The sequence below is a fragment of the Protopterus annectens genome, chromosome 7.part0 (assembly GCF_019279795.1).
Source record: "Protopterus annectens isolate FY-2018-M chromosome 7.part0, PAN1.0, whole genome shotgun sequence".
NCBI classification, from domain to species: Eukaryota; Metazoa; Chordata; order Ceratodontiformes; family Protopteridae; genus Protopterus; species Protopterus annectens.
The window spans coordinates 1,692,028,783-1,692,052,276 of NC_056739.1; the positions used below are offsets into that span (position 1 = coordinate 1,692,028,783).

Here is a 23,494-nt window from a genome sequence, read left to right on the forward strand (position 1 = left end):
GCACTCTATACTATCTGTCAGGCTTGGCCGGAGCAGGAGGTAGAGAGTCTGGGTTCAAACTGGATTCTAAGTAAACATCATCCACAATGTCTAAAACTGGTGGGATGGCAAGTGGTCTGTGCTGGGGGAGTAAAAGAAAAGTACAGTTGTGTACACCTACCATAAATGTAGATGTTCGAGTGTCTTCACTGTTGCAGTCATAACTGTAGGGTGCTCCTGCTGGCAGGCAGCCTGAGGTCAGCCAGAATCCCAAAGTCTGGGTCCGGCGTCGGCTGTACAGGCCAGTACCATGACGTCAGTACGCTCTGGTACATAGCCCTCAGCAGACGCCATCTTCTCCAGCCTTTCTTGCCCTAGATGTCAGAAGTCCCCCAATAAATCAAAACAAAATGAATCCACCAAGGAAACACAAGTACACCACAAAGGAGAGAAAAAGAGGGGATAGGAGGGAGGGAAACACCGACTGCAACAGTGAAGACACTCGAACATCTACATTTATGGTAGGTGTACACAACTGTACTATGTTCATCGTGTTTCACTGTTGCAGTCATAACTGTAGGGTGGAATCTCAAAGCAGTGGAAAAAGGGGGGAGGTTCAGACAGAAGAAGGGGCAGCAAGAAGACCCTGCAAAACAGCAGAGGCAAAGCCTGCCCTGGTCTTAGAATACAAAGGGAGATTGTAATGCTTGGAAAAAGTATGCACAGAACTCCAAGTGGCAGCTTCCAAAATATCCTTGGTAGGAACTCCCCTGAGAAAAGCTGTAGAAGTAGCAGCTGCTCTAGTAGAATGACTTCTCACAGTACCTGGAAACTGTTTCCCATGATGAGTGTAACAAAATCTTATTCCATAAGAAATCCATTTGGAAATAGTTTGTTTGGAAATAGCCTTACCAAGAGAACTGGAGGCAAAAGAAACAAACAATTGGTTAGATTTTCTGAACTCTTTAGTCTTGTCCAAATAAAATCATAACTGTCTGTGCACGTCCAAGGAATGCAAAATCCTTTCCCCCTTATTCTGAGGATTAGGAAAGAAGGTAGGAAGGTGAATTGTTTGATTTAAAGCCACTTTCGAAATCACCTTAGGCATGAAAGTAGGATTGGTCCTCAAGGATACTCTGTCCTGGTGGAAAATAAGGAATGGTTCCACAGCCATGAGAGCTTGCAACTCTGAGACCCTTCTGGCAGAAGTCAAAGCTAACAAAAGAACTGTCTTCCAAGATAAAAACTTAATATCTGAAGAAGCAGCAGGCTCAAAAGGAGGCAAAGTAAGTTTTTCTAAAACATAATTAAGATCAAAAGCAGGAACAGGAGGGGTCCTGGGAGGCCTTAAATTCTTAGCCCCTCTTAAGAATTGTCTCACCAAAGGATGAGAAAAAACAGGGGGATCAGTATTGAAATGAGCAGAAATAGCAGAAGCATGAATCTTAATGGAAGAAAAAGACAGTCCATCAGACAAAAGATCCGAAAGGTAAAGCAAAATAGAAGAGAGATCAGGTACCAGAGGGTCCAAACCTCGGCCCTGCATCCAAATGCAAAATCTCTTCCATTTAGAGGCATAGGATTTCCTAGTGCTAGGCCGTCTAGCTTCCAAAAGAACATCCAAAACTTGTTTGGGAAGACTAGAAGAAATCAAATTCCTATGAAGAGCCAAGCTGCCAGGCAAAGGGTCTTGAGATTGGAATGTAGCAACTGACCCTGATGCTGGGACAGAAGAGTAGGGTTCAGAGGGAGAATCCAAGGAGGCTCCAAGAACAGGTGCCTTAAAGTTGGATACCAAAACTGTCGAGGCCAATTCGGAGCAATCAAGATGAGGAACTTGGGCTTGTCCTGTTTTATCTTTAGTAATACCCGAGGAAGTAGAGGAAGAGGAGGGAAGGCATAACCCGAAAGGTTTTTCCAGCTGAAGGACAGGGCATCCACTTTCCAAGCTGTTTTGTGGAATGACCTGGTGCAAAAGTGAGGCAGCTGATGATTGAGATGGGATGCAAACAGATCTATGTGGGGACATCCCCAAACTGCAGTAATCCTGTTGAATAAGTTGGGGTCTAGCATCCATTCGTGAGGATCCACAATGTTCCTGCTCAGGCTGTCTGTTAAGAGATTCTGTTCTCCTGGTATGAATTGGGCCTGGAGATGTAGATTCAGATTTAGAGCTGTGTCCCATAAAGCCATAGCTAGTCTGCAAAGGGGGTACAAATGAGAACCCCCCTGCTTGTTTATGTACCACATGACTGTGGTGTTGTCTGTGCGAATCAAAAGAGGTCCTGGATGCAAAAGGTTCTTGAAGGCTAGAAGAGCATTTTGAACTGCCAACATTTCCTTCAGATTGATGTGCCAGTGAAGATGATCCTTTGTCCAGGTTCCCTGCTGGCAATTGCCTAGAAAATGTGCTCCCCAAGCATAATCCAAGGCGTCCGTGGTTATGATTTGAGAAGGTTGAGGAAGACGGAAAGGCTTTCCTTCGTTTAACGCACACACCCTGGACCACCAAAGGAACTCCTTCTGGAGGCAGGGGATCAGAGGAATCAGAGTGTACAGATCGTGGTAATGCTGCGACCACACACTTTTCAGATACCATTGAAGCTTTCTCATATGAAGCCTTGCATTTGGAATCAACAGAATGCAGGAAGCCATGTAGCCCAGTGCCTGCAGGAATTTCCTTGCAGTGAGCTGAGGTAGAGTTGCCAAAGTCTTGAAAATTGAAGCCAGCTGTAATTGTTTTTCTGTAGTGAGGAAGGCCCTTTGTAAGGTTGTATTTAAGAGGGCTCCCAGAAATACCATTTGTTGAGAAGGGATCAAATGTGACTTTCTGGTGTTCACTGAAAATCCCAGTAGGAGGAGAAGACGTTGAACAAAATCCAGATGTTGAAGTAAAAGATCCTTGCTGTCTGCCTGAATAAGGCAGTCATCCAAATAGGGGTAAATCTGAATCCCCTGGAGTCTGCAATAAGCCACTACTGGTGCCAGGCACTTAGTAAAGACTCTGGGCGCAGTAGATAAACCAATGGGCAGTACAGAGAATTGAAAGTGTCTCGAACCTGCCTTGAACCTGAGGAATTTCCTGCGTTCCTACCTGATGGGAATGTGTAAATAAGCTTCCTTCAGATCCAATGTCACCATCCAAGTGTCCTGAGAGAGCATTGGAATTAGCTGCTGCAGAGTAAGCATCTTGAATTTTGGAATTTCCAAAAAGGTGTTTAACACAGAAAGGTCCAGAATAGGTCTCCATGAGCTTTGCTTTCTTGGAACCAGAAACAGTCTTGAATAAAAACCTTTTCCCATCTCTGAGAGTGGGACAGGCTCTATGGCTCTCATGGCCAGAAGAGCATCCACTTGATTTAAGGCCTCTGACCATTGATGTTTTGGCAGATCCGGCCAACCGAAAGCCCTTGGCAAGGTATGAAAGTGGAATTTGTAGCCTTTTAAAATCACGTCCAATACCCATTTGTCCTGGGTAATATGAGTCCAATTTCTGTAAAAAAGAGCAAGTTTTCCTCCGAGAGGGGCATCCAGGTAAAGAAGTCCTGTAGCCCAACCGAGAGAGTCATTGAGTTTGCTTCCTTTGAGATTGGGATCTGTCTTCTCCCCTTCTAGGTGAAGAAGCAGTCCATTGTCTCGATCTGTAGGAGGCCTGAGCTTGGCCACCACCTCTGGAGCATCTATATCTTCCCCTTTGAGGCCTGTCAGACGAGGGAAAGGACCAATTTTTGGAGGGCCAATTCCTGGAAAATCTAGGAGGCTGAACTTGCAAGAAATCTTTCACAGTTTGCATAGATTTTGCCTTTTCTTCCATCTTTTTAATAACCTCCTCAGCCTTAGATCCAAAAAGAACATCATGCTGAACAGGGGCATCTAATAATTTAGCCTTAACCTGTTCAGGTAAACTTTGCTCACGAAGCCAAGCATGTCTCCTGATAACAGTACCAGAGGCTGCAGCCCTGCAAGAAGCATCCAAAGCATCAAAACCACAATGCAAGCTATGTTTGTTCAGTTGCTCAGTTGCATGCAGTACATCCTGTAGTTCTTTATCTTCTGCACATGCAGGAAGGGAGGCAAGCTTTTGCTTTAAAACAGACAAAAGAAATTGCTGATACTTAAACATATGAAACTGGCAATTTAAAGCCCTAACCGAAAGGGTAGCAGAAGTATATACCTTTTTACCCCACCTGTCTAAGGCACGAGAATCCTTCTCAGAGGGAATAGGATTCTTAGAAGTAGCAACTTTAGCAGCCTTACAGCCCTGAGATATAGTTTCAGGATCTGCAGAAGGATTCTTAAACAAGAACAAATGAGACTCAGGAACCCTATAAAACCTATCAGGCTTAGAGGGAGCAGGAGGCATGGAGTCAGGATTCAAATTAGCCTCGGAAAAAGCATCATCCACAATGTCAAGAACAGGAGGGATAGCCAAAGGCCTATGTTGAGGAAGAAGAAGGAATTCTCTAAGCCTCTTCTTGGAAGCAGAATAATCCTGAACTTCCCAATGAAAATGTTCCCTCATCTCATGTAAGGTTTCCCCAAAAGAAAAATCTTCAGGCGGAGAGGCAGAGGGCAAGGAGTCCTCAGCATCCGAATCCTCATAAGGAGGAAAAGAATATTCCTGATCAGAGGAAGAGACAGAAGATATAGAAGCCTGGTCAGAGGAATCCATAGGAACATCCTGTCGAGGCCTTTTCTCAGGGGGGGGGGGGTGAGAACCCCTAATCATAGTAAGCAAATCTTCAGCCATCCTTAACAATTGCTTTTGTGTCCTGGGAGTAGATTCAGAAGTAGCTTGAGCAGGAGCTTTGGACTTAACAGGAGTCTTTGTCTTTGCCTTTGAAATAGTGATGTGAGTAGGCCTGAATACCACAGCGGTTCCGGACCCATCCGAGGGAGCGACGTCCGAAGGTCCTGCAGCAGATAAAATAGAAGGCCTTGATGGCTCCCCATGGGAGTCTGTATCGGCCATCGGTTCAGAAGTGGCGGACGACAGGGGCTGCAAAAGCGCCTCACTGACGACAGCCGAACCGGACGCTGGCTCCAGCTGCAACGAGTCCTGTTTGGACCTCGGAGGCCTGTCCTTGACTTTGCGCTTCTTTTGAATTCCGGTAGTATCCGACGACATTCTTTAATTGAAGCGTCTGCCAAAGTAATTCAGAGCCCAGTCGTACCTGCGTTTAATAGTACGAGAATTAAACCTGGCACAGAACCGACAACAAGAAACGTTGTGGTCAGGGCCTAAGCAAGGTAGACAGTAAGAGTGGAAATCTTTATGAGGTATTTGTTTCCCACACGTAATACAATTATTAACTTTTTCTGACATCGGAGGAACAAGAAAAAGATTCTCCAACGGGGTACTTAGCTTAGAGAAGAGAAGTAAGAACTTTGGACTGACGACAACCAAAAATGCTGTTCGAAAATCGCCAACCAACGACTTGCGAGCTGCTTTCCACCGCACGGCAAGAAAGACTGGAGAAGATGGCGTCGGCTGAGGGCTATGTACCAGAGCGTACTGACGTCAGGGTACTGGCCTGTACAGCAGACGCCGGACCCAGACTTTGGGATTCTGGTCGACCTCGGGCTGCCTGCCAGCAGGAGCACCCTACAGTTATGACTGCAACAGTGAAACACGATGAACATCTCTCTGAGCCTTTTCTTCGAGTCAGAGTAGTCCTGACCTTCCCAGTGGAAATGTTCCCTCATAGTGTGTAAAGTTTCCCCAAAGGAGTAGTCTTCAGGAGGAGAAGCTGAGGGAATGGAATCCTCAGCATCAGAATCTTCATAAGGGGAGAAGGAGTAATCTTGGTTCTCAGAGGAATCTGAAGAAATGGACACTTGTTCAGAGGATGCATAATCTTCCTCTTGTCTAGGCCTTTTGTCTGGAGGGGGCTGGGAACCCCTGATTAAAGAGATTAAATCTTCAGCCACTTTGAGCATCTGTTTCTTAGGCATGGGGCCTTGAACAGGGGACTGAAGTGTAGTCCTTTTAGATTTAATAGGAGTCTTCGTCTTAGGATACGTTTTAATGGTGAGCGTCGTCGGTCTGAAAACGCCTTCAGAAACCAATGGCGTTTCTGCAGTACCGACATCTTTTTCAGCAATGTCGTCGGTAGGGCCTGAACAAAATTGTTGCGTCGGCCTGGTACATTCCGTCAAAAGTTCCGAAGTGGTCTCAGGTTCCAGATCTGCGGTAGTCAGGGTCTGTGTTGGAGCCTCACTGAGGACTGGAGAACCGGAGACCGGACCAGTCGAGGCCTCAGAATCTGGCTTAGACCTAGGCTGTCTGTCCTTATGCTTGCGTTTTTTGTGCACGCCGGTAGTCGGTTGCTTCAACGGCATAGTGTAGTTAAGTTTTCTACCTAAGTAGTGTCATGCGAAATCAAAGCGTCTTTTAATAGTACGCTTATTAAATCTAGCACAAAAACAACAACTAGTGACATCGTGGTCTGGGCCTAGGCAAGGTATGCAATAAGAATGAAAATCCTTATGATATTTGCTTCCCAGAAGAAATACAATTGTTAACTTTTTCTGACATCGGTCTGAGGCAAGAAAAGTTTCCCCAACGGGGTACTTAGCTTTATAGAAGACTTCGGTCTGAAATTCGAATTCGAAAATCTCAGGAGTCGGCCGACCGTCACTTGCGAACTGCTTTTGCTTCGGGCACCACACGGCAAGAAAGACTGAAGAAAATGGCGTCGGTTGCGTTATATATACACCTGGCACACTGACGTCAGGGAAGAAGCGACAGCAACCGATGCCGGACCAAGACTTTGGAATTCCGGCCGACTGCGGGACCGCCTGACGACAGGATAATCCAAGTGTGATGACTGCAGCAGGGTAACACGATGAACATCAAATGTGAATTAGATTAAGCAGGTAAACAGAGAATGAATAAATAAAAATAAACTGTATAGAGATACAAGAAGAAGCAGAGGAAAAAAATTAAAGAAACAATAAAAAGTACTTTACACTGCTGCTTCTATTAAATTCAAACTGGTAGAGAGATTACTATGTCTTCTAGTCAGACTGTAGTGATTTATTTCTTAAATACCCAAGTGAAAAATTTGTATTCTTCCACTTTTCACACTACTACACAGGCAGCTTCTGGGGTTCTTGCTGAAAAAAAAACTATATATGAAGTTACATCTTTAGCAGAAGTACAATGTTTGATGTTAAAACAAGCTTTATTAGAGAGATTCTTGTTAATATTACACAAAAACATGACAAAGCAAGGATATCAGGGCAGTACAATGGAGTTTAAAGTTAGCAATGCCTCACAGCTTTTGGTTCTCCAATTTATTTACCAGGTGAAGTAACTTTAGGGCATGGTCCACTATTCATCTCTACGTCCATTTGCCTGGTGGGCAATTTTCCTCCAACATCTCCAAGACATGCCATAGATGATCCACCAAACTGTCCAAAGCTGTGCATTAAGCGTGTGTGTGCATATGCCTGTAAACTGCAACAAACATGTCCTATCCAGGATTAGTTTCTTCACCTTACATACAGCTAACTATAGGCTCCATCTCCCACAGGCAATAAGATGGATAAAATGCATATGCAAAAAGTGAATTAATGAACAGGACAGCTAAGGAATCCCTACTTGCAACATAGGTACAGTGGAAGCCTTAGGAGCACAAAGAAATGTTAACAAAAGTAGGAGTACATGCTGAAATACAGGAGACATAAAACATAAAAATGATTGCAAAAGTAACAATGTCATTTTCAGCAACAATAAATAAAATCCTTACCTTGACTCTGTGTCTACCCTTCTTCATTTCATTCTCCAGACGACGTTTCTGCTCACATTCCTCCTTAAGTTTCTTTTGTAGTTGAGCCTGCTGTTGTTTCATCAGCTGCACGTTCCTCTCCAACTCTTGTACCCGCTTTTCACTCTGAGTGGACAGTGATACCAATCTCTCTGTGTCCTGTTTTTTCTGCTTCAAAGCCTAAAAGAAAAACAAGAAAGAAGTAATACATGAGGCATTTACACACACAAAAAAAATCTAGCACTACTAAAACCAAATGCAATGTGCAGAGATGAGCTAGCACCTTGGCTGAAAGACTGGAGAATGAAACACTGATTGACTGCCCTGTACAACAGATGAACATCATTTTGGTTTTCATATGCTACTGTGTGGGGAAGAGGGAAAACTGATCAAAGTGACAGTGTCAAAAAAACTAAAGGGAAAAGGTCAAGGTCAAAAAGTGTGCATGCATTTTTACACGGCACTGTATTATAAGAACGAACGCTTAAAATGTTGAGCACCAGTTTGTCGACACATTTTAAGTGAACACTGTTATAAGCAAAAGCTCTAAAGATCTAAAACGCTAAGTGTGAAATGTCATAGTTGGCCAACACGCGAAAATGTAGCAGTGACGTAAAGATGTGTACATTATGAATTACGCATGTTTACCTTAATTTTAGTGAGATCTCGGAGCTGGCATATATAATTAGCAGGGGGTGTCGGGGTGCCCTGCAAAAATTAGAGAAAAAAATAGTGTGTGTGTGTGTGTGTGTGTGTGTGTGTGTGTGTGTGTGTGTGTGTGTGTGTGTGTGTGTGTGTGTGTTAACTGGTTTGTGTTTCGGGAAAGTGCCGTTTTGGACAAGTCTAATTTTGGAGATTTACTGTTGGCAATTGGTATGGTTACTTCATTTACAAACAGGAAGGACTGCAGCATAAATTTAGGGTGTTCGTTACAAGTAAAATTTTTGTGTTTGCAGCTCATGTTCAATGTGCTAGTGGGGGATCGGTGTTGGACAACTAAAATATTTTGAGTATGTCAGTTTCAACTTTGTCGGCTTTCGCTTATAACAGCGTTCGCTTAAAATGTGTTGACAAAGATGTGTTCGACATTTTAACCATTCGTTCTTATAATACAGACCCTTTTTACACTACATAAGAAATGGACTTCATCTTAGAAAAGATAAGGTGACACTCTCAGGAAACAAGTCAAGGTAAGAATAGGTGTAAAAGGTTACGATAGGCATCTACCAGCAGGAGCACTGGAGACATTACTAATTACTCACCACTCATGGAAAGATATCTGAAAAATCTTAATTGACTAGTATTCAATATACTGCCTTTGGTCTGGTTCATAGCTGAGATAAGTGTTTTTGTATCACTCCAGCTACCCAGCTAATACAATAAATAAACAGAAAGATGGATAAAGTCATGCATGCAGCATACAAATAAAAGTGCCACAAAAACATATGAAGTAAGGTAACAGAATAATCCAGAGTTCTGTATTAAAATGCACACAACTTAGGGTAACTTGAGCGCTCTTTTAACTATTGTTTCTACCTTTGTATGTTACTTTGGTTCTCTATTGTTACTAACTAGCATCATCAGAGCTGCAATGTCATTGTTGTTGAAGTGGTTAAACTGTAAGCTTAAATGGATACCATGTCACTGCTGTTAAAACAGTTAAATTGCAAGCTTAAATGGACACAATAGTCGCAGTGTTCTAGAGTGTAGTAACACACATCAAACTTCAAGTAATCTGCAACTTTCCTAACAGATGGATTCCTGTTACTGCACCCAGGCTCGCATCATTTAAGTCAAACCTTAGACTCCATAAGACAGCCACAGTGACATAGAAGGTTAAAGCTCTGACTACTGCTAAGATGACAACGAGTTTGAGTAGTGACCGAGATGCTTCTCAAAGCTGACAGTGGAAGGATCGGCATGCCCATCCTAGGGAAGGGGGGATAAGACATGCAATGCCAAAATCCACTGAAACAAGATCAGTGACACAAATGTGCATCCTGGGGGCAGACTTTCACCTCAACTCCAAAGTCTGGTAGTTACCTTCATGGTGAATGTACGATAGCATACACTTAAGCAGAAGGCATTTTGGGCTTCCAGATGTGGGTAACGTTTCTACCTTTGCTCAGAGTGTTAGGTTCTGTACAACTGTACTCGCAGCCAGGATGCTGGCAGCAATGCAAAATATCTTCATGGCTGCCTGTGCAATTGCACCCCTCCCGCTCAAACACCCTTACCTTTGCACATCTGATGGGTTACTCTCAGTAAAAAAGAACGAACAGGCTCAAGATCAGGAAGGACAGGTGTGATGTTAAGCAAATACAGGGGCAAAAGGATCTTTGGGAGGAAAACATAGGCCCTCAAACTCTATAGAAAATTGCCAAAACAGCAGGATTAATAAATAAATATTTACTGAAATTCTTCAGCATATAACATTATGCAATACTAAAATTATATTTGTGTCCCACTTACTATAATTGTAGATGTTTGTGTAGAAGGCCAACTTTGTTACTGCTTCTACTTACAATCCCTTTGGCTCATCCCAGCCTACTCACTTTTCTTACACCTTTACATTCTCAACCAAAATCAGACAACTAGGGAGGTTGTGCTGCCCTCAGGCAGCAAACTGCTTTTACTCAGCTTAGAAAGACCTGAAGATGCCGCTGACAGATGCCCTTCTTATATCCTGACATCCAGTAAATGGTGACTGGATGTCCGTTGACTTGGGATGATACTAAGACTCTGGAAATTAGGCCACATGCGGGCATTTGCACTGCAAGAAGACCAAAGGATAAGTACTGCAACACTGACTATGAAAAACAACACTGCACTGCAGTTTCTAATTACTTCTTATAGAAATGCACCAAGCAAAATAAAAGAAACATTGCTAGATTGTTTACTTGCATGTAATGTGCAAGTCAGACTGGGATGGAAACCCCTTTTCAGCAGACACCAAGAGAGAAAGATATCCAAAAAAGTAACAATTGATAAAACTTGAAATGTTATACCTACAAATATAATACAGCACATCTGTAGACACATAGACAAAAAAGAATATTGTATAATGCTTATTTATGAAATAAGGAATATAAAAGGACTACAGCACAACCACAAATTATATTATAGTAACACTTATAGGAGACATTAACCAGCATTACAGCCAAGTGATGCCTCCAGGTGTTTCTGCAGTTACATCCTACTGCAGCTTCTGGGTGTCAAATATTGCTGGTTCAAACTTGCATTAATGAATTTAAATCCATTCTACATACAAAGTATTAAAATATTTTACTGTAAAGCTTACACAATGGATAATACAACTACAGTGATAACTGATCACTATATTTTTGCTTATACAATAAATATTTATATCATCATACATTTCATGCTTTTCCAAATATCTTGGCAACTAAGTAGCAGAAACAGAACTGTTTTAGCCTTATATGAAAGTTCTCAGCTGGATGAACAAAATGCTGCTAACAGTATAAGTGTAACGTGAGTGGTTACTGATACATTGTAAATTGTTTACAAATTATTACAAACTTAAAATTTACTATGTTTACTCATCATCATCAACTCCCTTTGTCCCATTTTCAACATTTGTTCGGGGTATCATGTTAACTGTCGCCATCTCTCTCAATTCAGTGCCACACTCCTGCCTTCAACACTCATCCCTGACTGTCACAGATTTTCTTTCACACAATCCATCCACCTCTTTAATGGATGACCTTGTTTCCTCTTACCTTCTTCCTGCCTGTCCCAAATCTTCTTCACCAGATTGTCTTCTGTTTACTATGACTTATAAAATCTAGTTTAAGATCCAGAACCTAAACAATACTACCACTATAAAAACAGTTTGTGTTAAACAATTTGCCATTTACACTTCGTTAGTAACCCATACAGTTCCAGAGATACAAACATTTCTTTGATATGTCAGGAAATAATCTGATTCTATCAAAAAAGATTAGGCTCCATCCACTGGAAGTTGTAGTGCCAACTTTCCAGAGCTCCTTTGGAGGGAACAAGGTAACGTGTACTTAATGCAAATGGCAGTATAGCATTTCACATTCTGGAAGAATTCAGAAGAGCACATCACACTACAGTAGAAGAGATCACCTTCTAGAAACAAACAGTATTTTTTGAGAGAATAAGGTTTATAAATGAGAATGCATTCAGCTGAACCTGGGAGATTAATAGTGTACAGTAGGGTATAGTAGTTGCATCTAAAAAGTAAAGTCCTATATGACTCACAGGGAAAAGAAAGGGGCTGTCAGAGATGGAAGAGGTTTATTCAGGGAGTGGGGAGATGGATACAGTCACAGATAGTACACTTGTGTAATACAGTTACTATTATCAGTAGATGTTCAAGTGTTTCAGAAGCCATTACAGTACGGGATGTACCCTGCCAAGGATACCAGACATCTGCTTAATCTGTAAAATTTCAGCATCCTTCACATGCTGTACATCCACCCTTAGCATTAGAGGATGTACTAATATATCAGGGTGGTATGAATGTGCCAAACCTCAGAGCTTTTGTGCCCAAAATAGGTAGGCTGAAGCCTAAAGCTCTCAGTAAGGTCATGTGATAAGAACAAAAGACAGGGGTATCACAACCAGGATAGGGAAGGTAACATATGGGGGATGGATAGTGTTAGTACCGCAACAGAGATCTAGTCAAATATCTACTGTCATGCTAGGTAAATTACTAAACTGTACTACACTCTTCATAAGAATACTGTTGCAGTAGTTATCACAATATGGGACAGTTGCCAAAGTTTAAGAAGAAAGAGCAAATGGAAGAGAACCACAGTCCAACACTCCACAAAGAACAGCTCTAGCAAAGTCTTCCCTCTCCTTGCAAATAGAATCCAGTGTGTAACGTTTGGCAAAGGTTTGAACAGAGGGATGAGTATATACAGCTGGAGTCTATCCCTTTCCAAACAGCCACTTTTCTAATAGAACGAGTCCTGACATTGGGAGGGGAGGACTTTTGCCATGGTTAGAATAGCAGAATACAATATGGCAAAGCCATCTAGAAGTGCTGTTTAAATACAGGCTTACCCATTCTTCTAAATACCATAACACTCAAATAGTTGATTTGAATTCTTAAAATCTTTACTTTTCCCCAAACAATACCTGAGCTGTCTACGGACATACAAGTAATGAATAATCTTCTCTCTCTTGTTTTAAGGGTCAAGACAGAAAGCAGGGAGCTGGATGGTATGATTTATGGTACATTCAGAAAATGTAAGGTCTAAAGAAGGTGCTGGATCAGAGACTCACCCTAATTTTGTGAAAAATAAAAAAAAATTGGCTGGGGAGACATGAGGACCTCTAACCTGTATTGCAGAAGCCAGCACTGCTAGCATGGCAGTCTTCCAAATTAGAAATTTTTGGGGAACAATAGGCTGCAGGTTCAAAATGAGATACGGTTAATTTTTCTCCATCAAAATTGTAGTCCTTAGCATGATTCCAATCTACATTAGGCAGAGCTCCTCGCTAACCCTCTTCAAGAGAAACCTTGACGAGTGGATGGGAAACAGAAAGTTTACCCCAGGGATCACTTCAATAGCTCTGCTGGACAGAGGCACAGGGAACTAATCTAAGGAGGTGGCGAAAGCCAACACATTCCGGCTAGGCTTATAAATGCCTTCGGGCAGATAGCCTAGTACCTACCTATGAACCTATGACCCACCCTTTTTATTTGTAGTCTATAGTACAACCCCCTCCCACTTTGAAAATTGATTGATTTGATACAAGAAAGGGGGAAGGGTCCAGTGGAAGACCGGCTGAAATGGCAAGACATGTACTTTTACAGATGTGGATGCTAGGTTAGCATTGAGCAATTCATGCAGGAACTGGAGAACCATGGATGGCCCTGCTTCAGATGGGTTCAATCTTCTATTATGGCACCAAAAAGACATTTTTTACATTTGGCTAAGCAAGATTTTCTGCTAACAGTTGTTTTTTTGCCTTCAACACCTGCTACACATCTTCAGAAAAAAAGTATCTAAAAGGGTTCAAAAGCTTATCATGCACACAGAAACTGAGGTTTTGAATGTTGGGATGAATCAAGGATCCACTGTCCTATGTGAGCAGGTCTAATCTGTGAGGAAGTCTTTGGTATTTATCCCTGGCCAGTTGCATGAGAAGGGAGAACCACAGCTGCCTGGGCCAAAAGACAGTCACCACGAACATCTTTCTTCTTGGAAAGTAACAAAAGTCCATGACCTCTAGAAATAGTAGTTTTGAAATGATCTGACATAAAAAATGAAGATGGTCTTTTACAGGCTTAAGAATTTCAGGTGGAATGCGAGAGGATGCCCACTGAAGTCTGTATACAAGCTTTATGATGCTTATCACTAAGAAGTCTGAGGATACTGATTATTACGGAGGTAGGCACAAGGAAAGATTCCCCACAATTTTCAGAGAAAGGCTGTGGTGAGGATGGAGTAAAAAGCACAGAGTCATTTTGTTTGGAAGGGGGGGGCCTTGTGATCCACTATATCTTTCTTTTTAGCATCACCTTATTTATTTTTGAAGTGTTACTGTTTGGTAGATTTTTACTGGGCTAACTTGAAGGGTTTTCAAAAATTAGCCCCAGAGTAGAAGGGTAGTTTTTCTAATATTTAGAAATGGGAGATGGGAATATATGTTTAACTGGCATCTTTCTTCTTCTTTTTTTTTTTTTTTTTTTTTTTTTTTTTTTTTGAGAACCTCAGCAAACAAATTACCAAATAAAAAGTCCTTTTCCAGAGGGGCATAAACAGTTATGCTTTTTTACTCTCTGGAAAAGTCTGACATCTTACTCAGGCATTTCTTCTCATGACTGTCACAGCTGCAGTAGCCCTAGAAACAGCATCTACAGCATAACATGTACATTTAACAGAATGTTTAATAATCTGAGATGCAGAATTTCCTACCTCCAAAAGATTAGCTAATCATCTTCTTAGGTTAAATCTAAACATTGCTCCAGATCGCCAAAAAATGCCAAACTCGTATGTGTAAGTACCTCTTGTCCATTTATGGCATGAAAGCTAAAGGAAGTATAAACTTTTTTTGCCAAGTAAATCAAAAGCTGTAATCCCTTGTCATTAGGGAGAGGGAAAGCTTATGAAAATAATCAGATTCCCCTCTCTGCGTCTTATCAAATAATGACAGGCACCACAGAACAGTTACTATAATCGGGTTCTCTATAGGCTCCAGATATCCATTATCAAGCTTCTTGGGAGAAGGTGGTTGTTAATCTTGTGATAACGATGGAGCAGAAAAAGCATCCTCAAAATCTCAAAATATTGGAGGGGCAGACACAGATTTAGTGGCATCCATGCTTAAGTGTTCATAATACCTCTTTGCCTTCCCATTTGAAAATGTCCTTTACTTTTGAAATTGCACCTCTGAAGGAAACTGCCTCTTTTGGGGAATCTGAAGAAAGGGTATTCTCAGACTTGTATTCACAAGCTTTGGGGGAAGAAATCTGTGCTGCATAATCAAATCCTTCATAATCAGATACTGACAACACATCATCTTTGGAAGAAGATACTTTCTTCTTGACAGGCGTTAAGAGGAAGGTTCTTAGGTATTTACTAGACTAATGACCACAAAGACCTTTTTAAGCCTAGCCATGTATCCCAAATCTCTAACAAGTTTTGGTACCCTTGATAAGTGTAAGCAGGGGACTGGGAGATTACAAGCAGAGACCTATGAGATGAAGCATTTACAGGCTGCTTGTGTCCATCAGAGATGTAGGTGTCAAACCAGGGATGAATTTCCTGTTCCCCATCCAAATGTCCCAAGTTACACGAAGTGGGTTAGGAAGGAATTGAGCTTCACATGGATGGGAAGCCTGTTCCAGAGAAGTAGTCGTCTCTGAGATACATACCTCTCTCTCCAGCAAGTCCCATTTATATCAGAGACAAGGTTTAAGTCTTTAGAATGGGTAATTCTGGTGCTGATATTTAGAAAGCATCCTAGGATATTGTCTGGGCCCACTGATGCAGTGTTTTTGGCCATACAGAGAACATTAAAGACCTGTTCCCTAGTGAGAGCAGGGAGAGTTATACTTGATAGTATTTCTTGACGGAAGGTTGAGGGAAAGAGAGGAGGTAAAGTTGGAGATGAAGTTGTCTACCAGTAGGTTTGCCATATCTTTTGGTTTGGCATTGGTGGCTCCATTAACATTAACAATGGGCTCTGTAAACAAAGTACAGTTTTGTACCTACAATAAATGTAGATGTTCGAGTGCTAATACAGCTGCAGTCATAACAGATGGGTTTTCCTGCCATCAGGCGGGTCCTCGGTCGGCCGAATTCCAAAGTCTAGGTCCGGCGTCAGTTGTCGTCGCTTCCTCCCTGACGTCAGTGCGACAGGGGTATAAAAGATCCAGCCGACGCCATTTTCTTCAGTTTTTCTTGCCCCAGATGTCAGGTGCCCCCAGAAGGAAGGCAATACATAAAATAATGTAATAATGCATTGCAATATAATAAAAAAACAGTAGTTGCAAGCAAATACACCATAAAAGAATACCCCAATCAGGTTGTATGAGGAGGTGTTAGCCGTTAGGCCTATCCCAAGAGGGGAAGGAGGGAGGGAAACCTGGACTGCAGCTGTATTAGCACTCGAACATCTACATTTATGGTAGGTACAAAACTGTACTATGTTCATCGTGCATACAGCTGCAGTCATAACAGATGGGTAGAATCCCAAAGCTAAAAAAGGGGTGGTAGGCACTAGGTGGAACTAGGAGGAGCCAGGATGCCCTGCAAGACTGCAGTGGCAAAGCCTGCTCTAGATTTGGAGTATAAAGGTAGGTGATAGTGCTTGGAGAAGGTATGCACGGAACTCCAAGTGGCTGCTTCCAAAATATCTTTGGTAGGAACCCCCCTGAGGAAAGCTGCAGAGGTAGCTGTGGCCCTTGTGGAGTGAGATCTGATGCCTGCAGGTACAGATTTACCATGAAAAGAGTAACAAAAGCGTATGCAGTGGGCTATCCACTTTGAGATTGTCTGTTTGGAAATAGGCTTCCCTTGCGCTCCTGCAGCATAGGACACAAAGAGTTGTTCTGATTTTCTGAAAGGCTTTGTTCTGTCCAAATAATAACGCAGCTGTCTGTGAATGTCCAAGGAATGTAGTAGTCTTTCCCCTATGTTTTGAGGATTATGGTAAAAGGTAGGTAAGTGGATAGCCTGATTCAAGGCTACCCTGGATACTACCTTTGGCATAAAGGACAGATTGGTTCATAAGGTAACTCTGTCCTGGTGAAAAATGATGAAAGGCTGCACAGCCATGAGGGCTTGTAGTTCCGAAACCCTGCGAGCTGAAGTGATTGCCAGGAAGAAGGCTGTTTTCCAAGACAAGTATTGCAGTTCTGTTGAAGCAGCTGGCTCAAAAGGAGGGAAGGTCAGTTTTTCTAGTATGAAATTGAGGTCCCAAGCAGGTACTGGTTGTTTTCTTGGGGGTTTTATATTCTTAGCCCCTCTGAGGAACTGTCTTAAGAAGGGATGAGAGAATAATGGAGGATCAGTGTTGTATTCTGCAGAAATGGCTGAGGCATGGATTTTGATGGAGGAGAATGAAAGTCCATTGCCTAGCATCTCAGTTAGGTACTGTAATTATTTGGGGTAAATTCAGTATTCCAGGATTCTGACCCTTTTTCACATTCCAGGCACAAAACCGTTTCCATTTTGCAGAGTAGGCTTTTCTTGTAGAAGGTCTTCTGGCCTCCAAAATGACATCCTGCACTTCCTTGGAGAGTAGGGCCTGTTGTGAATTTAAGGAATCTTCCATGCGGCTAGATTGAGTGATTTCAGCTGGCTTGTGAAGAGTTTTGAAGTTGTGCTGAGTCAGTAGAAGAGGCATTAGATGCAGGATCCATGGTGGGGAATGAGTCAAGCTTTTCAGGAGTGGGTACCAGTGTTGTCTTGGCCAGTCTGGAGCAATGAGAATCATCTTTGGTCTGTCTGCTCTGGTTTTTAATAGAACTTTGTGCAGCAAAGGGAGAGGTGGAAAGGCATAAACTGTCATTGTTGCCCAATTGAAGGAGAGTGCGTCCACTTTCCAGGCCTGTGGATGAAATGTCCTTGATCAGAATTTTGCCAATTGGTGATTTCTGTGGGAGGCAAAGAGATCTATGTCTGGCCTTCCCTATGCTTGAGTTATCTTTGTGAAAACTTGAGGATGCAACTTCCATTCGTGTGGATCTGTCATATTTCTGCTTAGGTTGTCTGCCAGTGTGTTTTCCTTGCCTGGCAGGTACTGTGCTTGAAGCTCGATTTGTAATTCCAGAGCCATGTTCCAAAGAGACATGGCTTGCCTGCATAGGGGGTATGAATGGGTACCTCCCTGTTTGTTTATGTACCACATTACTGTGGTGTTGTCCGTCCTTATCAGTAGCTGACCTGGATGCAATAGGTCTTTGAAAGCTATAATAGCATTTATTACTGCTAGCTTTTCCTTCTGATTGATGTGTAGGTGCTTTTCTTTTAGGGGTCATTTGCCCTGAATGCACCAATCTGTCATGTGCGCCCCCCAGGCGTAGTCCGAGGCGTCTGTTGTGATGATATGATTTGCTTGAGGCTTGCAGAATGGGACACCTGTGTTCCTTTGGCATGCTTGAGCCCACCACAGAAATTCCTTTTGAAGACATGGAATTAGTGGTATTATTGTTTCCAAACTGTGGCTGTGTTGAGACCATAGGTTTTTTAGGTACCACTGAAGTTTCCTCATATGCAGCTTTGCACATGGGATCAGTAGGATGCAAGATGCCATGAATCCCAGAGCCTGCAGGATTTTCCTTGCAGTCAGCCTGGTGAAAGTTGCCAGTTTTCTGAAGTATTGAGTTAGTTGCCCTTGTTTCTCTGGCGTGAGGTAGGCCATCTGGGTGTTTATATCCAAGCTGGCACCCAGGAAAATTATTGTTTGAGAGGGTATTAGCCTTGATTTCTTTTTGTTGATTGTGTATCCCAGAGAATTCAACAACATTATTACAAATGCCAGATGTTTCATAAGTATGTGCTTGCTGTCCGCTTGGATCAAGCAGTTGTCCAGATATGGGTATATTTGTATCCCTTGAAGTCTGCAGTAGGCGATTACTGATGCCAGGCATTTCGTGAACACTCTGGGCGCAGTAGATAAGCCAAAAGGCAATGCAGAGAATTGATAATGGGTTGAACCTGCAAGAAATCTGAGGTATCTTCTGCAATCTTGTCTGATTGGGATATGCAGGTATGCCTCCTTGAGGTCCAATATTACCAGCCAAGACTCCTTGCCCAGCATGGGAAGAAGCTGCTGTAATGTGAGCATCTTGAATTTTGGCACGAGTAAAAATGTGTTTAGGCTGGATAGGTCCAAAATAGGTCTCCAATCTTTTCCCTTCCTTGGTACCAGGAATAGTCTGGAATAAAAACCTTGACCCTGTTCTTGTACAGGTACCTCTTGAATAGCTTTCATGTCCATGAGATCTGAAATTTGTTTTTGTGCCTCTGCCCTTTGATTGTGTGGCAGGTTTGGCATGCCTCTCATTTTTGGAAGGGTGTGAAAGTGAAATCTGTAACCTCTGTCTATAATGTCCAGGATCCATTTGTCTTTTGTGACAATATGCCATTTTTTTGAAAATAATGCCAGTTTTCCACCTAAAGGTGCTGCCATTTGAGCCTTGCTTGGCATGCAAAGGGGAAAGTCATTGGTTCTGCTTTCTGAATGGCTGTGAACTATCCTCACCCCCTCTTTGTGTGGGTGCTTGCCATTGTCTGCCTCTAAATGATCCTGGAGATTGCCCTCGGGCGCCTGTATCTACCTCTTTGGGGTCTGTCCGTGGCTGGAAAGGACCAATTTTTGGAAGGCCAATTTCTACTGAAATGTGGAGGTTGTACCTGTAGGAAATCTTTTACTGTTTGCATTTATTTTGCCTTTTCCTCCATTTTTTTAATACCCCCTCAGCTTTAACACCAAATAATACATCTTTTTGCAGAGGAGCATCTAGTAATTTGGCTTTGACATGATCTGGTAAGGTTTGCTCTTTGAGCCAGGCATGTCTACGTATGACTGATCCTGTAACAGCCGCTCTACATGAGGCCTCTAAAGCATCAAAACCACATTGCAAGGTATGCTTACCCACTTGTTCTACACTATGTATCAAATCCTGCAACTCCTTCAAGTCTGGTTGTTCAGGTTGTGACATTTTGTTTCTCCACTGTGATAACAGAAATTGTTGGTACTTTAACATATGGAACTGACAGTTTAATGCCCTCATGGTTAAGGTGGCCGAGGTGTAAACCTTTTTCCCCCACCTCTCTAAAGCTCTGGAATCTCTCTCTGAAGGTAATGGATTTTTAGCAGTGGAGGCCTTAATTCCCTTGGGACCCTGTGATATAGTTTCTGGGTCAGCCGCATGGCTTTTGTATAGGAATTGGTGGGAGTCAGGTACCTGGTAATACCTGTCTGGCTTGACTGGAGCTGGAGGCAAAGAATCTGGGTTAAGGCAGGCCTCCGAATGCACGTCATCTAGAATGTCTAAGACAGGAGGTATAGCCAGAGGCCTGTGCTGAGGGAGCAAAAGGAAATCCCTAAGCTTTTTCTTGGAGTCTGAGTACTCTTGGCCTTCCCAGTGGAAGTGTTCCCTCAAGGTATGTAAGGTTTCCCCAAAAGAGTAATCCTCGGGGGGGGGGAGAGACAGAGGGAATGGACTCCTCTGCATCAGAATCTTCAATAGGGGAGTAAGACTGTTCCTGGTCTTCAGAATGTTCTGAAATAATGGAGGCCTGGTCCGAGGAGAGGGATTCTTCCTCCACTCTGGGTCTTTTGTCCGGGGGGGGGGCGGTTGAGAACCCCTAATAAGAGTAATCAAATCCTCAGCCATTTTGAGCATCTGCTTTTTAGGCATGGGGCCTTGAGAAGGGCCCTGAGGAGCCTGTCTTTTAGTATGCATGGCTGATTTAGACTTAGTAAAAGCCTTGATGGAAAAAGAAGAGGAAGGCCTGAAGACACCTTGAGAGGTGGCAGGTCTATCTAAACTCTGAGTTTCCCCGCCAATAGTGGCTTCGGTATCTGTAGTCAGGGTGTGGGCCGAAGAGCCTGCGACCTCGGGCACAGAAGACACCGCCAATGAAGTGTCGTCGGTAGTCAGGGGCTGCGTAGGCACCTCACTGAGAACCGGACCACCTGTAGTCGGCTTTGGCGTGGTGTCGGTGGAAGTCGCGAACCTCGAATGTCGGTCCTTATCTTTGCATCTTTTACTCAAAACTGGAGTCGGAGTATCCAACGACATAATGTAATTAAATTTTTGCCAAAATAGTGTTGGGCGAAGTCCACCCGACGCTTAATAGTGCGTCTGTTGAATGTAGCACAAAAACGACAGGCCGAGACGTCGTGGTCTGGGCCTAGGCAAGGAATGCAGAGGGAATGGAAATCCTTATGCGGTATTTGCTTCCCACAAGAAATGCAATTATTAACTTTGTCTGACATCGGTCTGAGGCAAGAAAAGTTTCCCCAACGGGGTACTTAGCTTTCAAGAAGACTTCGGTAGAAAAATATTTGTAATCTCAGGAGCTGTTTGACCAGCACTTGCGAACTGCTTCTGCTTCGGGCACCGCGCGGCAAGAAAGACTGAAGAAAATGGCGTCAGCTGGATCTTTTATACCGCTGACGCACTGACGTTAGGGAGGAAGCGACGACAACCAACGCCGGACCTAGACTTTGGAATTCAGCCGACCGAGGACCCGCCTGACGGCAGGAAAATCCATCTGTTATGAATGCAGCTGTATGCACGATGAACATCTGTGTAGTGCCTTTGAGGTTTTGGACATCACTGAAGAATGGCTTGTGGTTGTGCTTGGCCTGGGAGACAAATTTTACCTGAAATTTGGCTTTGGTAGACTATTTGTCCTCTGAGTTGCTTGTTTAGCTTGACAAGAGTGTTTTTATCCTGCTAGGTGCTGCACTTCGTATTTTTTTGCCATGGTTTTCTTTTGTTACACAGCTTGTTGATGTTGTGATTCCACAAGTGTGGCTTGTTTTTTTAGTTAGTTATGTACTTCTTTCATGATGGGTACAGCTGCCTATATACAGTGTTAACATGCTTCTATAGGGTTTCTGTGAACAGTTCCACAAGGCAGCAGTGTTATCGGGGTTTATGGGAGCATGAATGTTTGCCAAGCTACGACTTAATATTAGGAAGTTAGTCTTAGAGTAGTTCCTGAATATTCCAGGATTAGCAGGAGTTCCAGGTTTTACTTCAAAGGAGACCACTTTTAAGGTCTGACCTTACCAAAAACGACATTACATTAGGAGTTGTGCTGCATTCTCCCATATTAGTGAGGACCAGATCCAGTACATTTGCACCCCCAATTGGTGTATTGACAATCTGATCCAGGGAGGAAGAAGCAGGAAAAGATAGCTGAAAAAAAATGAATGGGTTTGAATAATCCCTTGGCAAAATTAAATGAATCTTCCTGAATCACTTTTTGAGAAGAAAGGGTAGAAGGAAGAGACAAATGTTTGGTCTTTTGAGTACACATTTTAGATGTAAGGTCTTTGGGGTCCAAGCTATAGGACAGACCTCCATTAATGACCCAGTGATGTCTACCCTTACCAGTATCTGATGTATATCTCCCTCACCGTCAGACAGGATAATGCACAATTCTCCCTTCTTCGCTGACTCCACCAGACAGACAAACAGTCTGTTTATGCAAGGGCCCTGGGCCACAGCATCCTCCAAAAGCTTTGTGCTAGACGGCCCCAGTGAAACAGACTTATGGTCTGAAGACTGCATAAGCACTTCAGTGGAATCATTAAGAGACTGAATGAGAGAAGTTAATGTCTGGGTTCAGCCACTCACCACTCTCATCAACTTCTTTTTCTTGACCTGAGGGGGGGAGATCCATTATTGGGGAAAGAGTTGTGGCAGATCAATATCAGAGAAAGTGTGAAGGTAGTTTTTGCATTTTACATCAGAATTTGACATGCGGGGGTGAAAAGCATTGACTTATTTTTTTAAGGTTTTAATACAAGGCTGAACTGTTTAATCCAAGAGTCAGTGGAGATGAAGGAGAGAGTGATGATGTTCATAAGCACAGAAATTGTTTTTACAGTGCAGATAATGGCCACATTCTCAGCATATTTGATAAAGGCTAAGCTAACTGAGAAAAAGGTTGTTGATTAATAATTTGACAAGCACAGTGACAAATATTGAGACTTGAGGGACTCCAACTGATACTGGAAGAAAGGTGAATTTGGATTGTTGCCATTTTACACTTTAGGTCCTACTGGTGAGGTAGGTATTAAACCATTCTAGGGCTGAGTGGAGAGACCAAGGGATAAGAGTTGCCAAAGTAGTATGAAGTGACTGACTGTATTGAAAGCTTCTGATAAACCAAGGAAGACTGATGGCACAAGGCAAAGTACACTTATGTACACTTACCATAAATGTAGATGTTTGAGTGTATTCACTGTTGCAGTTCTGACCTGTGGGATTTCCTACTGTGAAAGCCCTTGGTTGGCCCGACTACCAGAGAAAAAGTCTCTCTCCTCCAAGAGCTTGTGTACACCCTGAACAACATCAAGATACTAGAGTATATAGGGAGCCAGCCAACAACATTATTTCAGTTTTTTCTTGCCCCCTTGAAAGTAGGAGCCCCCAAGATGGGTCCTAAATTTAAGGACTTAAGACAGAGAACCTAAGCAAGGGAAGGGATAAAAGAGAAGGATGGGGGTCCCTTGGCTTTAGAAGAATTTTGCACCAGACTATCTAG

At 42.8% G+C, this 23,494-nt stretch overlaps 1 protein-coding gene across 2 annotated transcripts in view; it reads right to left on the reverse strand.

The window, feature by feature from the left end:
- Positions 1–23,494, reverse strand: part of KIF7 (kinesin family member 7) — a 1,697,985-nt gene that overhangs the window by 569,720 nt on the left and 1,104,771 nt on the right. For both annotated transcript variants that reach the window (XM_044078207.1, XM_044078206.1), the window contains exon 12: positions 7,734–7,931. In XM_044078207.1, coding sequence (XP_043934142.1) covers positions 7,734–7,931 — 198 coding nt within the window. The remainder of the gene's footprint in view (positions 1–7,733; positions 7,932–23,494) is intronic.